The 15000-nt window shown below is 43.4% G+C and overlaps 1 protein-coding gene across 1 annotated transcript in view; it reads left to right on the top strand.

Moving 5' to 3' along the window:
• The window catches only part of LOC139550325 (protein unc-13 homolog A-like), a 112506-nt gene that overhangs the window by 73261 nt on the left and 24245 nt on the right, over positions 1-15000 (top strand). Inside the window, exons 17-24 of the mRNA XM_071361154.1 lie at positions 959-1186; positions 1498-1639; positions 2886-3055; positions 3490-3605; positions 7710-7873; positions 9136-9289; positions 10064-10132; positions 11150-11239. Of these exons, the coding sequence (XP_071217255.1) occupies positions 959-1186; positions 1498-1639; positions 2886-3055; positions 3490-3605; positions 7710-7873; positions 9136-9289; positions 10064-10132; positions 11150-11239 (1133 nt within the window). The remainder of the gene's footprint in view (positions 1-958; positions 1187-1497; positions 1640-2885; positions 3056-3489; positions 3606-7709; positions 7874-9135; positions 9290-10063; positions 10133-11149; positions 11240-15000) is intronic.

Below are 15000 nucleotides of genomic sequence, written 5' to 3'. Positions count from 1 at the left end.
TGTGATGATACCAGTGTCGCAATATTTTTATTTCCATGGCAAAAATGAAAACACGAAGCAGGTCCTTTAAAAAGCTGCTGTATGTAAAATGTTGTGTGCTATAGCTAGGAAAATAAACACATGTGACTCTGGATGACATCATAATGATGTTTGTTTCAACATTAAGTTTTCCTAAACAAGTTAAATCCACTTCCTGCTTTGTTTCCTGGCCACGATACTAATGATTATCGTCATTCTGATGTCGTCCCGGCCCTAACACACACACACACACACACACACACACACACACACACACACACACACACACACACACACACACACACACACACACACACACACAAACATGCACACGTCTAACACTCTCTACACACACACACACACACACACACACACATATATACACACACACACACACACACACATATACACACACACACACACACACATATACTCACACATATATACACCCATAAAAACTCCCTCTCATTTCCCCTCTTGCTTGACCTTTTTCGATTGACATCCCATTACTCTCCTCCCTCTCGTTCTTCACCCTCTTCCTTTCCAATGTATCTCCTGAGTAATGTGCTGTCATCCCCCTGCGTCTCTCCTCTCTCACTCCTGGACTTCTCTTCATCCTTTTACTTCCTCTAATTCACATTCCCCAAGATGGGCTTTTAGCCTAACCCTCCACTGATTTACAGTCTCTGTATCTCCTATCACCCATTCCCAAGTATTTCTTAGGAGTCTTTCATTTGAAGGTCACTGCCTCTTCCCTCCCTCTCTCTCCTATTCTATATTTACTGTATACCCTCTCTCTCTTTCTCTTTCCCTCTCCTTCTCTCTCTCCTTCTCTCTCCACTCTGTCCTTCTCTCTCTTCCCTCTGAGTACACTCCTTTCTTTCTCTCTCTGTTCTTTCTCTCTCCTCACTCCCTCTTCACCCACCGCTCTCGTTTCCAGGGGCAGCGGAGAAGAGTTCTAAGCACGGGGCAGAGGACAGAACCCAGAACATCATCATGGTTCTAAAGGACAGGATGAAGATCAGAGAGAGGAACAAACCGGAAATCTTCGAGCTCATCCAGGAAGTGTTTACCGTCGTCAAGGCTACGCACGCCACGCAGATGAAGCAGATCAAACAGAGCGTGCTTGATGGGACGTCCAAGTGGTCGGCCATGATCAGCATGACTGGTATAAATAGGACTAGGATTGGGATTAAGATTAAGATTGAGATTAGGTTTGGTGGGGTTTGGATTAAGGTTCAAATTGGAGGGGGTGTTAGTTACTGTCTGGCAGTTGGAACTTCACATCAGTAGACTCACCTTTGCCAACCGGAGTAGAAATTATATTTTACATGTTTGTATTTGAGTACTTTAGCAGATGCTCTTATACGAAGTGATTTTATGTGTATTCAAGTACGGGAGCTGAAACAACCATTTAGTTAATACTCTCTGTGTGACGTATGCCCAAGGTCTAATGGTGTGACTTTGTGCCTCTCTCAGTGCAGTGTGCCCAGGGCCTCCAGGCCAAGGACAAGACTGGTTCCAGTGACCCCTACGTCACAGTTCAGGTGGGCAAGACCAAGAAGAGGACCAAGACTATCTACGGCAACCTCAACCCTGTCTGGGAGGAGAACTTCCACTTGTGAGTATAGCGAGTGTGTGTTTCTGTCTGTCTGCGTGCGTGGGTGTGTGTGGTTCAAATCATTAAATCAAATTGTATTTGTCACATGCTTCATAAAAACAGGTGTAGACTAACAGTGAATTTCTTACTTATGTGCCCTTCCCAACAACGCAGAGAAAAACATAAATAATAGAAACATAATAACACTAGGAATAAATAGACAATGATTAACAATAACTTGACTATATACAAGGGGTACCAGTACCGAGTCCATGATAACTTGACTATATACAAGGGGTACCAGTACCGAGTCCATGATAACTTGACTATATACAAGGGGTACCAGTACCGAGTCCATGATAACTTGACTATATACAAGGGGTACCAGTACCGAGTCCATGATAACTTGACTATATACAAGGGGTACCAGTACCGAGTCCATGATAACTTGACTATATACAAGGGGTACCAGTACCGAGTCCATGATAACTTGACTATATACAAGGGGTACCAGTACCGAGTCCATGATAACTTGACTATATACAAGGGGTACCAGTACCGAATCCATGATAACTTGACTATATACAAGGGGTACCAGTACCGAGTCCATGATAACTTGACTATATACAAGGGGTACCAGTACCGAGTCCATGATAACTTGACTATATACAAGGGGTACCAGTACAGAGTCCACGATAACTTGACTATATACAAGGGGTACCAGTACAGAGTCCATGATAACTTGACTATATACAAGGGGTACCAGTACTGAGTCCATGATAACTTGACTATATACAAGAGGTACCAGTACCGAGTCCATGATAACTTGACTATATACAAGGGGTACCAGTACCGAGTCCATGATAACTTGACTATATACAAGGGGTACCAGTACCGAGTCCATGATAACTTGACTATATACAAGGGGTACCAGTACCGAGTCCATGTGCAGAGGTACGAGGTCATTGAGGTAGATATGTACATATATGTAGGGTTATAGTGACTAGGCAACAGGATAGATAATAAATGGTGGCAGCAGCGTATGTGATGAGTCAAAAGAGTTAGTACAAAAGGGGTCAATGCAGATAGTCCAGGTAGCTATTTGGTTAACTATTTAACAAACCATTTAGCAGCCTTATGGCTGTTCAGGGTCCTGCTGGTTCCAGACTTGGTGCATCGGTACCGCTTGCCGTATGGTAGCAGAGGGAACAGTCTATGACATGGGTTAGGGCCCGGTTACATCTGACATGATTTCTTCATCTCATAGTGAATGCCACAACTCGTCGGACCGCATTAAGGTACGCGTGTGGGATGAGGACGATGACATCAAGTCCAGGGTGAAACAGAAGTTCAAACGGGAGTCAGATGACTTCCTGGGTCAGACCATCATCGAGGTCCGCACGCTCAGCGGAGAGATGGACGTCTGGTACAACCTGGGTGAGTGATGAGAAGGGGGGAGTCAGGAGGTGAGGGAGTTGTGGGAAAGGAGATGAACAGGAAGGAAGACAAGTGAGTGTGTTGGTGTCCTCTGACAGACAAGAGAACAGACATGTTGATGTGAGTGTGTTGGTGTCCTCTGACAGACAAGAGAACAGACATGTTGATGTGAGTGTGTTGGTGTCCTCTGACAGACAAGAGAACAGACATGTTGATGTGAGTGTGTTGGTGTCCTCTGACAGACAAGAGAACAGACATGTTGATGTGAGTGTGTTGGTGTCCTCTGACAGACAAGAGAACAGACATGTTGATGTGAGTGTGTTGGTGTCCTCTGACAGACAAGAGAACAGACATGTTGATGTGAGTGTGTTGGTGTCCTCTGACAGACAAGAGAACAGACATGTTGATGTGAGTGTGTTGGTGACCTCTGACAGACAAGAGAACAGACAAGTCGGCTGTGTCTGGAGCCATCCGGATGCACATCAGTGTAGAGATCAAAGGAGAGGAGACTGTGGCTCCCTACCATGTCCAGTACACCTGTCTACATGAGGTAAGACTGACCAGACCATACCTCGCTTCACACACTAAGTACACTTTCACACACACATGCATGCACGCAGGCGCACACACACACACACACACACACACACACACACACACACACACACACACACACACACACACACACACACACACACACACACACACACACACACACACACACACACACACACACCTAGGGTTGCAAAGTTACCGGTAATTTACCAAAGTTACAGGAATCTTCAATCATTTCTGTAATTAAAAGGTAATCTATGGTAACTTTGGTAATTTATAGTAGATTTATTTTCTTCATATATTTTTGGGGGGTATATCTGTGTCCATATTGTCCTAGTGGATAAACCATCTGGTTCAAGAGAAAATAGCTTAATTCATGAAAAATGTACTCAGCTGCCACCAGTTTGGCCAAAACCATTTACAACAAAGACATATTAAAATAAATAAGTGTGTAAAAATATAAAGGAGATTTCCTGCTGAAACATTCATATTAAACTAACTGTCCAGTCAAAATCTAACTTTTAAAAGTTATTATTCTGTTAACACATGGCCATAACATAAATTGGAGAAAAAGCACATCAAAAATCCCACCTCAAACAGTCATCTCAAACAGTCCGTTTAAAAAATGCTTGCTATTTCCTGAAAGAACCTGATGTAATGTTGGCTCATTGGCTGAGCTGGCCAATCAGCAGTCTACTCGCATGAATATTTTGGGGGGGCTGGACTTCCTAATTTGGCCTCCTTTTTCATATTAATCGTTACGAAATGCAGCGGCCATGACTGAAGCCAAATGAGAGATGTCTTGGGGGTGTGGTTTCATGTGGGTGTCTCTTGTGTGTGTGTTCACATGTGGGAAGCGTTTGTATTTTCACTCTGCCAAAACAGGGCACCATTACAGTCACTCACCCTTCTAGATAACTTGAAACGGTCTAACCAGGTCTTGTGTCTTGAAGTCGCCTAGGCTAGCTAGTGCTAGGCAACTCCTTTTGTCAATTAGCTTCAGCCGGCTGGTGCGCGACTGTGGCAAAATTGGTTTGACTTTGGATCGCCTATCTCCGTGGCTAGTTAATAAATTAGTCAATAAATTACACAATGTAAATGGGACAAAATGTTTTTTTTGTTACACATCTTTTAGTTGTCTCATGAAATGCTTTTGTCACGCCCTGACCTTAGAGAGCCTTTTTATGTCTCTATTTGGTTTGGTCAGGGTGTGATTTGGCATTCTATGTTTTTGTTTTCTTTGATTTTCTATTTCTATGTTTTGGCCGGGTATGGTTCTCAATCAGGGACAGCTGTCTATCGTTGTCTCTGATTGGGAACCATACTTAGGTAGCCCTTTTCCCTCCTTTCAGTGTGGGAAGTTAACTTTGTTTGTGGCACATAGCCCTTAAGCTTCATGGTCGTTTTTTTGTATTGTTTATTGTTTTGTCGGCGTCATCACCTAATAAGAGGAATATGTACGCTCACCATGCTGCGCTTTGGTCCTCTTCATTCGACGGCCATGACAGCTTTCAATATTTGTATATGATTTTTTACAATTTATAGCTGATTTTAGGTTTTTAAGTCATTGACAGTTGGAGCTATTGACATTGTAAAATATTGTCCCATGTACATTGTGTAATTTACTGATGGTCCCTAACTAGCCCCATAGGGATATCGAATGTCAAACTAAATTGATAATGGGCATTACGATCTGGTCGGGTTAAGCTGCATTCCGAATTGATGATTAATTAGGTCCTGCCAGCTGTGGGCATATAGTCAGATTTGAAATAAACCCAAGGAAAACTGTCACGATGCCCTTCATTCTGTTTCACGGTGTCCTTCGTTCCATTACGGTGTCCTTCATTCTGTCATGGTATCCTTCGTTCTGTCATGATGGGTTTCGTTCTGTTACGGTGTCCTTCATTCCACGACATAACATGTTTTCCTATCATCTCATAAATCTCAGTTTTGGAAGAGACTGACTTTATGACCAAAATGATCCTATTGACACGTTGTAGTCCATTTTGACACTAGAATGAATATTTTTGACTCATATCAATGCCACACAGGCCGTGTTCAAAAGGAGTTGTTTTTAATGACCGGTGTACGCCCACAACATTCTGTGGTTGGGGTGCGCCACACCATTCAAAAAGCTGCTTTTTAACATACTTAATTACCAAAACGATTTCACTATTGTAATTTATTACAGGTCATGTTTCATAGAAATCTGGAAACACTGGACACTTACTTTAAACACCAATGGTATTCACTAAGTTGATGGTTTATATTTAGGATAATGTTTTATACACTGCTCAAAAAAATAAAGGGAACACTTAGACAACACAATGTAACTCCAAGTCAATCACACTTCTGTGAAATCAAACTGTCCACTTAGGAAGCAACACTGATTGACAATACATTTCACATGCTGTTGTGCAAATGGAATAGACAAAAGGTGGAAATTATAGGCAATTAGCAAGACACCCCCAAAAAAGGAGTGATTCTGCAGGTGGTGACCACAGACCACTTCTCAGTTCCTATGCTTCCTGGCTGATGTTTTGGTCACTTTTGAATGCTGGCGGTGCTCTCACTCTAGTGGTAGCATGAGACGGAGTCTACAACCCACACAAGTGGCTCAGGTAGTGCAGTTCATCCAGGATGGCACATCAATGTGAGCTGTGGCAAAAAGGTTTGCTGTGTCTGTCACCGTAGTGTCCAGAGCATGGAGGCGCTACCAGGAGACAGGCCAGTACATCAGGAGACGTGGTAGAGGCCGTAGGAGGGCAACAACCCAGCAGCAGGACCGCTACCTCCGCCTTTGTGCAAGGAGGTGCACTGCCAGCGCCCTGCAAAATGACCTCCAGCAGGCCACAAATGTGCATGTGTCAGCATATGGTCTCACAAGGGGTCTGAGGATCTCATCTCGGTACCTAATGGCAGTCAGGCTACCTCTGGCAAGCACATGGAGGGCTGTGCGGCCCCACAAAGAAATGCCACCCCACACCATGACTGACCCATCGCCAAACCGGTCATGCTGGAGGATGTTGCAGGCAGCAGAACGTTCTCCACGGCGTCTCCAGACTCTGTCACGTCGGTCACATGTGCTCATGTGCTCAGTGTGAACCTGCTTTCATCTGTGAAGAGCACAGGGCGCCAGTGGCGAATTTGCCAATCTTGGTGTTCTCTGGCAAATGCCAAACGTCCTGCACGGTGTTGGGCTGTAAGCACAACCCCCACCTGTGGACGTCGGGCCCTCATACCACCCTCATGGAGTCTGTTTCTGACCGTTTGAGCAGACACATGCACATTTGTGGCCTGCTGGAGGTCATTTTGCAGGGCGCTGGCAGTGCACCTCCTTGCACAAAGGCGGAGGTAGCGGTCCTGCTGCTGGGTTGTTGCCCTCCTACGGCCTCTACCACGTCTCCTGATGTACTGGCCTGTCTCCTGGTAGCGCCTCCATGCTCTGGACACTACGCTGACAGACACAGCAAACCTTTTTGCCACAGCTCGCATTGATGTGCCATCCTGGATGAACTGCACTACCTGAGCCACTTGTGTGGGTTGTAGACTCCGTCTCATGCTACCACTAGAGTGAGAGCACCGCCAGCATTCAAAAGTGACCAAAACATCAGCCAGGAAGCATAGGAACTGAGAAGTGGTCTGTGGTCACCACCTGCAGAATCACTCCTTTTTTGGGGGTGTCTTGCTAATTGCCTATAATTTCCACCTTTTGTCTATTCCATTTGCACAACAGCATGTGAAATGTATTGTCAATCAGTGTTGCTTCCTAAGTGGACAGTTTGATTTCACAGAAGTGTGATTGACTTGGAGTTACATTGTGTTGTTTAAGTGTTCCCTTTATTTTTTTGAGCAGTGTATATATATATTTTTTTAATCATCTTATTTGATTATTTTATATATATTTTTTAGGGCCAGAGATAATTACAGACACCTGTGATAATCCGACCTACTGCAAAAGGCCACTAGATGTAATCTTATAAAACAAAAAATAAAAACTTGTTTACTGTTTACTGGTAAACTTAAAAAATGTCCTGTAATATTTCCTCCATTTGCAACCCTACACACCTTTAACAGCCTTTTCCCTCTGTGTGTGTAGCACCTGTTCCAGTACACTACAGAGGTGCAGAACAGTGGTGTGGTGAAGATCCCTGATGCTAAAGGAGACGACGCGTGGAAGGTGTACTTCGAGGAGACTCCCCAGGAGATCGTGGATGAGTTCGCCATGCGCTACGGAGTGGAGTCCATCTACCAGGCTATGACGTCAGTACCATCACCATACAGAACACATACAGAGAGTTTGGTCATCGGCTTCAACCAGAGACGTATCTATGAATGTATGTCTCTGGCTTGAACCAGTATTATTTACCATCACCCAGTGTGTCCGCTCAGACTTTCTGTTCTGTGATAACATGTAGCACCATACAGAATGTGGTACACTTGAGACTACACTGAGTGTACCAAACATTAGGAACACCTTCCTAATATTGAGTTGCATCCCCTCTTGCTCTCAGAACAGCCTCAATTCGCCGTGGCATGGACTTTACAAGGTGTCGAAAGTGCTTCCCACAGTTGTGTCAAGTTGGCTGGATGTCCTTTGGTTGGTGGACCATTCTTGATTCACACGGGAAACTATTGAGGGTGAAAAACCCAGCAGCTTGCAGTTCTTGACACAAACCGGTGTGCCTGGCCCTACTACCATACCCCGTTCAAAGGCACTTTGGCTCACACAATCCATGTCTCAATTGTCTCAAGGCTTAAAAATCCTTCTTTAACCCGTCCACACCCCTTAAAGTGGATTTAACAAGCGACATCAATAAGGGATCATATCTTTAACCTGGATTCACCTGGTCAGTCTATGTCATGGAAAGAGCTTCATATTTTGTATATTCAGTGTATTTTTAAGTGATAATGGCCGAGAAGCCGGTGTTTGGAGGATATATTGGCACAGGTGTTGTTAGGCCCGAGACGCCTGGCTGGGCTGATGAGACAGTGGATTGTCCAGTCAGATGGAACAGAGTAAATAGGCATTTTAACGTCATAGATTTAGTCGGTGGTAACTTGGAATGCGCTTTTAACCAATCAGCATTCAGGATTAGACCCACCCAGAGTATATGTAGGCAGATAGCCTAGTGGTTAGAGCATTGGGTCAGTAACTGAAAGGTTGCTGGATTGAATCCCTGAGCTGACAAAGTACAAATCTGTCACTCTGAACAAGACAGTTAACCCACTATTCCCTGGGCACTGAAGACATGGATGACGATTAAGGCAGCTCCCTGCACCTCTCTGATTCAGAGGAGTTGGGTTAAATGCAGAAGACACATATCAGTTGAAGGCATTCATTTGTACAACTGACTAGGTATCCCACTTTCCCTTTACAAACTACACTGGACAGACAAATGACAATGAAAACTTACAAAACAGTAGCTGATGAACAAACATAAACACCAGGCAGCATTAGTTCATACCTATTAGTCCTAGTTAATATGAATATACTGTAATTATTGTATTTTGTGTGTCCACAGCCACTTTGCCTGCCTGTCGTCTAAGTACATGTGCCCGGGCGTGCCCGCGGTGATGAGTACCCTGCTGGCCAACATCAATGCTTACTACGCCCACACCACCCAGTCCACCAATAACGTCTCAGCATCAGACCGCTTCGCCGCATCCAACTTTGGAGTGAGTTCATTGGTTTATTCCCCTCATGTTTTAGGTTGAGCTTTTAATTGAAGGTATTATTTGACTTTTCTATCTACAGTATATGGACCAATTAGAAAGACCATCCTAGATATGATATGTTGAACTGTGTAGATAATTGAATTTCAGAACCGGGACATTGTCCTGAGGGCCCTCTGTCCATATACAGCCTCTGACCCCTATTTTCAAACAGTGGCCAAATGTACATCCCCAACTGCCCAATCAGACTCACCGTGCTAGATCCTGTCCTGCGTTGACATACCATTTCTCAACAAATACAAATAAAGCATTTAGCTGGACCGGAAATAACATTTTTAACCCTGTTTTATCTTGTCCCGTGTGTGTGTCCCATGTGTGTGTCCCGTGTGTGTGTCCCATGTGTGTGTCCCGTGTGTGTGTCCCATGTCTGTGTCCCGTGTGTGTGCCCCGTGTGTGTGTCCCATGTCTGTGTCCCGTGTGTGTGCCCCGTGTGTGTGTCCCATGTGTGTGTCCCGTGTGTGTGTCCCATGTCTGTGTCCCGTGTGTGTGCCCCGTGTGTGTGTCCCGTGTGTGTGCCCCGTGTGTGTGTCCCGTGTGTGTGTCCCGTGTGTGTGTCCCGTGTGTGTGTCCCATGTCTGTGTCCCGTGTGTGTGCCCCGTGTGTGTGCCCCGTGTGTGTGTCCCGTGTGTGTGTCCCGTGTGTGTGTCCCGTGTGTGTGTCCCGTGTGTGTGCCCCGTGTGTGTGCCCCATGTGTGTGTCCCGTGTGTGTGTGGGTAGAAGGACAGGTTTGTGAAACTCCTAGATCAGCTCCACAACTCCCTGAGGATTGACCTATCCATGTACCGGGTAATGTCAACTTTGACCTTTCTAAACAACTATTTTCTTTACCGTTTACGATTTCTCATTTTATATATATATATGTTAAGGATATTGAGAGACTTTGTGTCAAACACTGTGTTATAATCTGTTTTATAAATGGAAGTCATTGTGTTATATTCTGTTTTATAAATGGAAGTCATTGTGTTATATTCTGTTTTATGTGGAAGTCATTGTGTTATATTCTGTTTTATGTGGAAGTCATTGTGTTATATTCTGTTTTATAAATGGAAGTCATTGTGTTATATTCTGTTTTATGTGGAAGTCATTGTGTTATATTCTGTTTTATAAATGGAAGTCATTGTGTTATATTCTGTTTTATGTGGAAGTCATTGTGTTATATTCTGTTTTATGTGGAAGTCATTGTGTTATATTCTGTTTTATAAAAATGACATTCTAAGTTACATAGACCTTCAACAAGCCATGTTTATTTGACCAGTCTTGTGATATCTGAACCTATCTTTCAAGAACATATCTCTGTTCCAAACAGTGTTTCTTCGTTTCTATACTCTTTTAAAGTATATTTTAGTGTGTTTCTGTGTTTGTAATGGTGTTTCTGTGTTTGTAATGGTGTTTCTGTCTTTGTAATAATTTTTTTGTCTTTGTAATGGTGTTTCTGTCTTTGTAATGGTTTTTCTGTCTTTGTAATAATTTTTTTGTCTTTGTAATGGTGTTTCTGTCTTTGTAATGGTGTTTTTGTCTTTGTAATGGTGTTTTTGTGTGTTTGTAATGGTGTGTTTGTCTTTGTAATGGTGTTTCTGTGTGTTTGTAATGGTGTTTCTGTGTGTTTGTAATGGTGTTTCTGTGTGTTTGTAATGGTGTGTTTGTCTTTGTAATGGTGTTTCTGTGTGTTTGTAATGGTGTTTCTGTGTGTTTGTAATGGTGTGTTTGTCTTTGTAATGGTGTTTCTGTGTGTTTGTAATGGTGTGTTTGTCTTTGTAATGGTGTTTCTGTGTGTTTGTAATGGTGTTTCTGTGTGTTTTGTAGAATAACTTCCCAGCCAGTAGCCCTGAGAGGCTGCAGGACCTCAAGTCCACTGTAGACCTACTGACCAGCATCACCTTCTTCAGGATGAAGGTGAACAAAACAATACCTCATTCATCTCCTTATTCATCTCTTTTTCATCAAGTCCAAGCTTCTTTCCAGGAAGTATGTGGATTCATAGATGGACTTATTGCTAATCTAGCTCTGGAGTAGCCTTGTACGACCATCTTGATCTCGCGAGCTCACGTTCTGTTTCGCTACACGGATTCAGTGGAACAAAACGAGAGCACAACGGTGGATCAGGATAGGTCTTGCGGGCTAGGTAACATTTAGCAGCAGTTAAGGTGTATCAGCCATATACTGTTAGTGTCAGGGTAATGTTAGTGTCAGGGTAATGTTAGTGTCAGGGTAATGTTAGTGTCAGGGTAATGTTAGTGTCAGGGTAATGTTAGTGTCAGGGTAATGTTAGTGTCAGGGTAATGTTAGTGTCAGGGTAATGTTAGTGTCAGGGTAATGTTAGTGTCAGGGTAATGTTAGTGTCAGGGTAATGTTAGTGTCAGGGTAATGTTAGTGTCAGGGTAATGTTAGTGTCAGGGTAATGTTAGTGTCAGGGTAATGTTAGTGTCAGGGTAATGTTAGTGTCAGGGTAATGTTAGTGTCAGGGTAATGTTAGTGTCAGGGTAATGTTAGTGTCAGGGTAATGTTAGTGTCAGGGTAATGTTAGTGTCAGGGTAATGTTAGTGTCAGGGTAATGTTAGTGTCAGGGTAATGTTAGTGTCAGGGTAATGTTAGTGTCAGGGTAATGTTAGTGTCAGGGTAATGTTAGTGTCAGGGTAATGTTAGTGTCAGGGTAATGTTAGTGTCAGGGTAATGTTAGTGTCAGGGTAATGTTAGTGTCAGGGTAATGTTAGTGTCAGGGTAATGTTAGTGTCAGGGTAATGTTAGTGTCAGGGTAATGTTAGTGTCAGGGTAATGTTAGTGTCAGGGTAATGTTAGTGTCAGGGTAATGTTAGTGTCAGGGTAATGTTAGTGTCAGGGTAATGTTAGTGTCAGGGTAATGTTAGTGTCAGGGTAATGTTAGTGTCAGGGTAATGGATACTTAGTTGCAATGTTGTTGACAGTCATTGAACATCTACAAAACCATCTACTTGGGACTATTCAAATAAAGCGTTACCTGACATCACTCTCTGAGGAAATAGCAAGCATTTTTTAAATGGTCTGTTTGAGATATAAGTTTGAGGTGGGGGTTTTTCTACAATGTATGCTTTGGGAAAAATAGGAGTACAGGATCAAATCAAATCAACTTTTATTAGTCACATGCGCCGAAATACAACAGGTAGACCTTACAGTGAAATACTTACTTACGAGCCCCTAACCAACAGTGCAGTTTCAAAAGATATGGATAAAAATAAGAGATAGAAGTAACAAGTAATTAAAGAGCAACAGTGAAAAATAACAATATATATAAGGGGTGCCGGTACAGAGTCAATGTGCGGGGGCACCGGTTAGTTGAGGTAATATGTAGAGTTGAAGTTGGAAGTTTACATACACCTTAGCCAAAAACATTTAAACTCAGTTTTTCAAAATTCCTGACATTTAATCCTCGTAAAAATTCCCTATCTTAGGTCAGTTAGGATCACCACTTTATTTTAAGAATGTGAAATGTCAGAATAATAGTAGATATAATGATTTATTTCAGCTTTTATTCCTTTCATCACATTCCCAGTGGTTCAGAAGTTTACATACACTCAATTAGTATTTGGTAACATTGCCTTTAAATTGTTTAACTTGGTCAAACGTTTCGGGTAGCCTTCCACAAGCTTCCAACAATAAGTTGGGTGAATTCTGGCCCATTCCTCCTGACAGAGCTGGTGTAACTGAGTCAGGTTTGTAGGCCTCCTTGCTCGCACACACTTTCAGTTCTGCCCACAAATTTTCTATAGGATTGAGGTCAGGGCTTTGTGATGGCCACTCCAATACCTTGACTTTGTTGTCCTTAAGCCATTTTGCCACAACTTTGGAAGTATGCTTGGGGTCATTGTCCATTTGGAAGACCCATTTGCGACCAAGCTTTAACTTCCTGACTGATGTCTTGAGATGTTGCTTCAATATATCCACATAATTTTCCTTCCTTCCTCATGAAGCCATCTATTTTGTGAAGTGCACCAGTCCCTTCTGCAGCAAAGCACCCCCACAACATGATGCTGCCACACCCGTGCTTCACGGTTGGGATGGTGTTCTTCGGCTTGCAAGCCTCCCCCTTTTTCCTCCAAACATAACAATGGTCATTATGGCCAAACAGTTCTATTTTTGATTCATCAGACCAGAGGACATTTCTCCAAAAAGTACGATCTTTGTCCCCATGTGCAGTTGCAAACCGTAGTCTGGCTTGTTTATGGCGGTTTTGGAGCAGTGGCTTCATCCTTGCTGAGTGGCCTTTCAGGTTATGTCGATATAGGACTCGTTTTACTGTGGATATAGATAATTTTGTACCCGGTTCCTCCAGCATCTTCACAAGGTCCTTTGCTGTTGTTCTGGGATTGATTTGCACTTTTCACACCAAAGTACGTTCATCTCTAGGAGACAGAACGCGTCTCCTTCCTGAGCGGTGTGACGGCTGCGTGGTCCCATGGTGTTTATACTTCCGTACTGTTGTTTATACAGATGAACTTGGTACATTCAGGCGTTTGGAAATTGCTCCCAAGGATGAACCAGATATGTGGAGGTCTACAATTTTTTTTCTGAGGTCTTGGCTGATTTCTTTTGATTTCCCCATCATGTCAAGCAAAGAGGCACTGAGTTTGAAGATAGATAGGCCTTGAAATACATCCACAGGTACACCTCCAATTGACTCAAATTATGTCAATCAGCCTATCAGAAGCTTCTAAAGCCATGACATAATTTTCTGGAATTTTCCAAGCTGTTTAAAGGCACAGTCAACTTAGTGTATGTAAACTTCTGACCCACTGGAATTGTGATACAGTGAATTATAAGTGAAATAATCTGTCTGTAAACAATTGTTGTAAAAATACTTGTGTCATGCACAAAGTAGATGTCCTAACCGACTTGCCAAAACTATAGTTTGTTAACAAGAAATTTGTGGAGTGGTTGAAAAACGAGTTTTAATGACTCCAACCTAAGTGTATGTAAACTTCTGACTTCAACTGTACGTGTAGGTTTAGTTTATTAAAGTGACTATGCATAGATGACAACAGAGAGTGGCAGTGGTGTGGAGAGGGGAGGGGGGGCGGGGCGGGACAATGCAAATAGTTTGGGTAGCCTTTTGACTACATGTTCAGGAGTCTTATGGCTTGGGGGTAGAAGCTGTTTAGAAGCCTCTTGGACCTAGACTTGGCGCTCCGGTACCTCTTGATGTGTGGTAGCAGAGAGAACAGTTTATGACTAGGGTGGCTGGAGTCTTTGACAATTTTTAGGGCCTTCCTCTGACACCGACTGGTATAGAGGTCCTGGATGGCAGGAAGCTTGGCCCCAGTGATGTATTGGGCCTCTGTAGTGCCTTGCGGTCTGAGGCCGAGCAGTTGCCACACCAGGTAGTGATGCAACCAGTTAGGATGCTCTCGATGGTGCAGCTGTAGAACCTTTTGAGGATCTGAGGACCCATGCCAAATCTTTTCAGTCTCCTGAGGGGGAATAGGTTTTGTCGTGCCCGCTTCACGACTGTCAAGGTGTGCTTGGACCATGTTAGTTTGTTGGCGATGTGGACACCAAGGTACTTGAAGCTGTAGAACCTGCTCCACTGCAGCCCCGTTGATGAGAATGGGGGCGTGCTCGGTCCTCTTTTTCCTGTAGTACACAATCATCTTCTTTGTCTTGATCACGTTGAGGGAGAGGTT

The sequence above is a fragment of the Salvelinus alpinus genome, chromosome 23 (assembly GCF_045679555.1).
Source record: "Salvelinus alpinus chromosome 23, SLU_Salpinus.1, whole genome shotgun sequence".
In the NCBI taxonomy this organism is placed as follows: Eukaryota; Metazoa; Chordata; class Actinopteri; order Salmoniformes; family Salmonidae; genus Salvelinus; species Salvelinus alpinus.
This window is presented reverse-complemented; position numbering and strand designations above follow the sequence as displayed.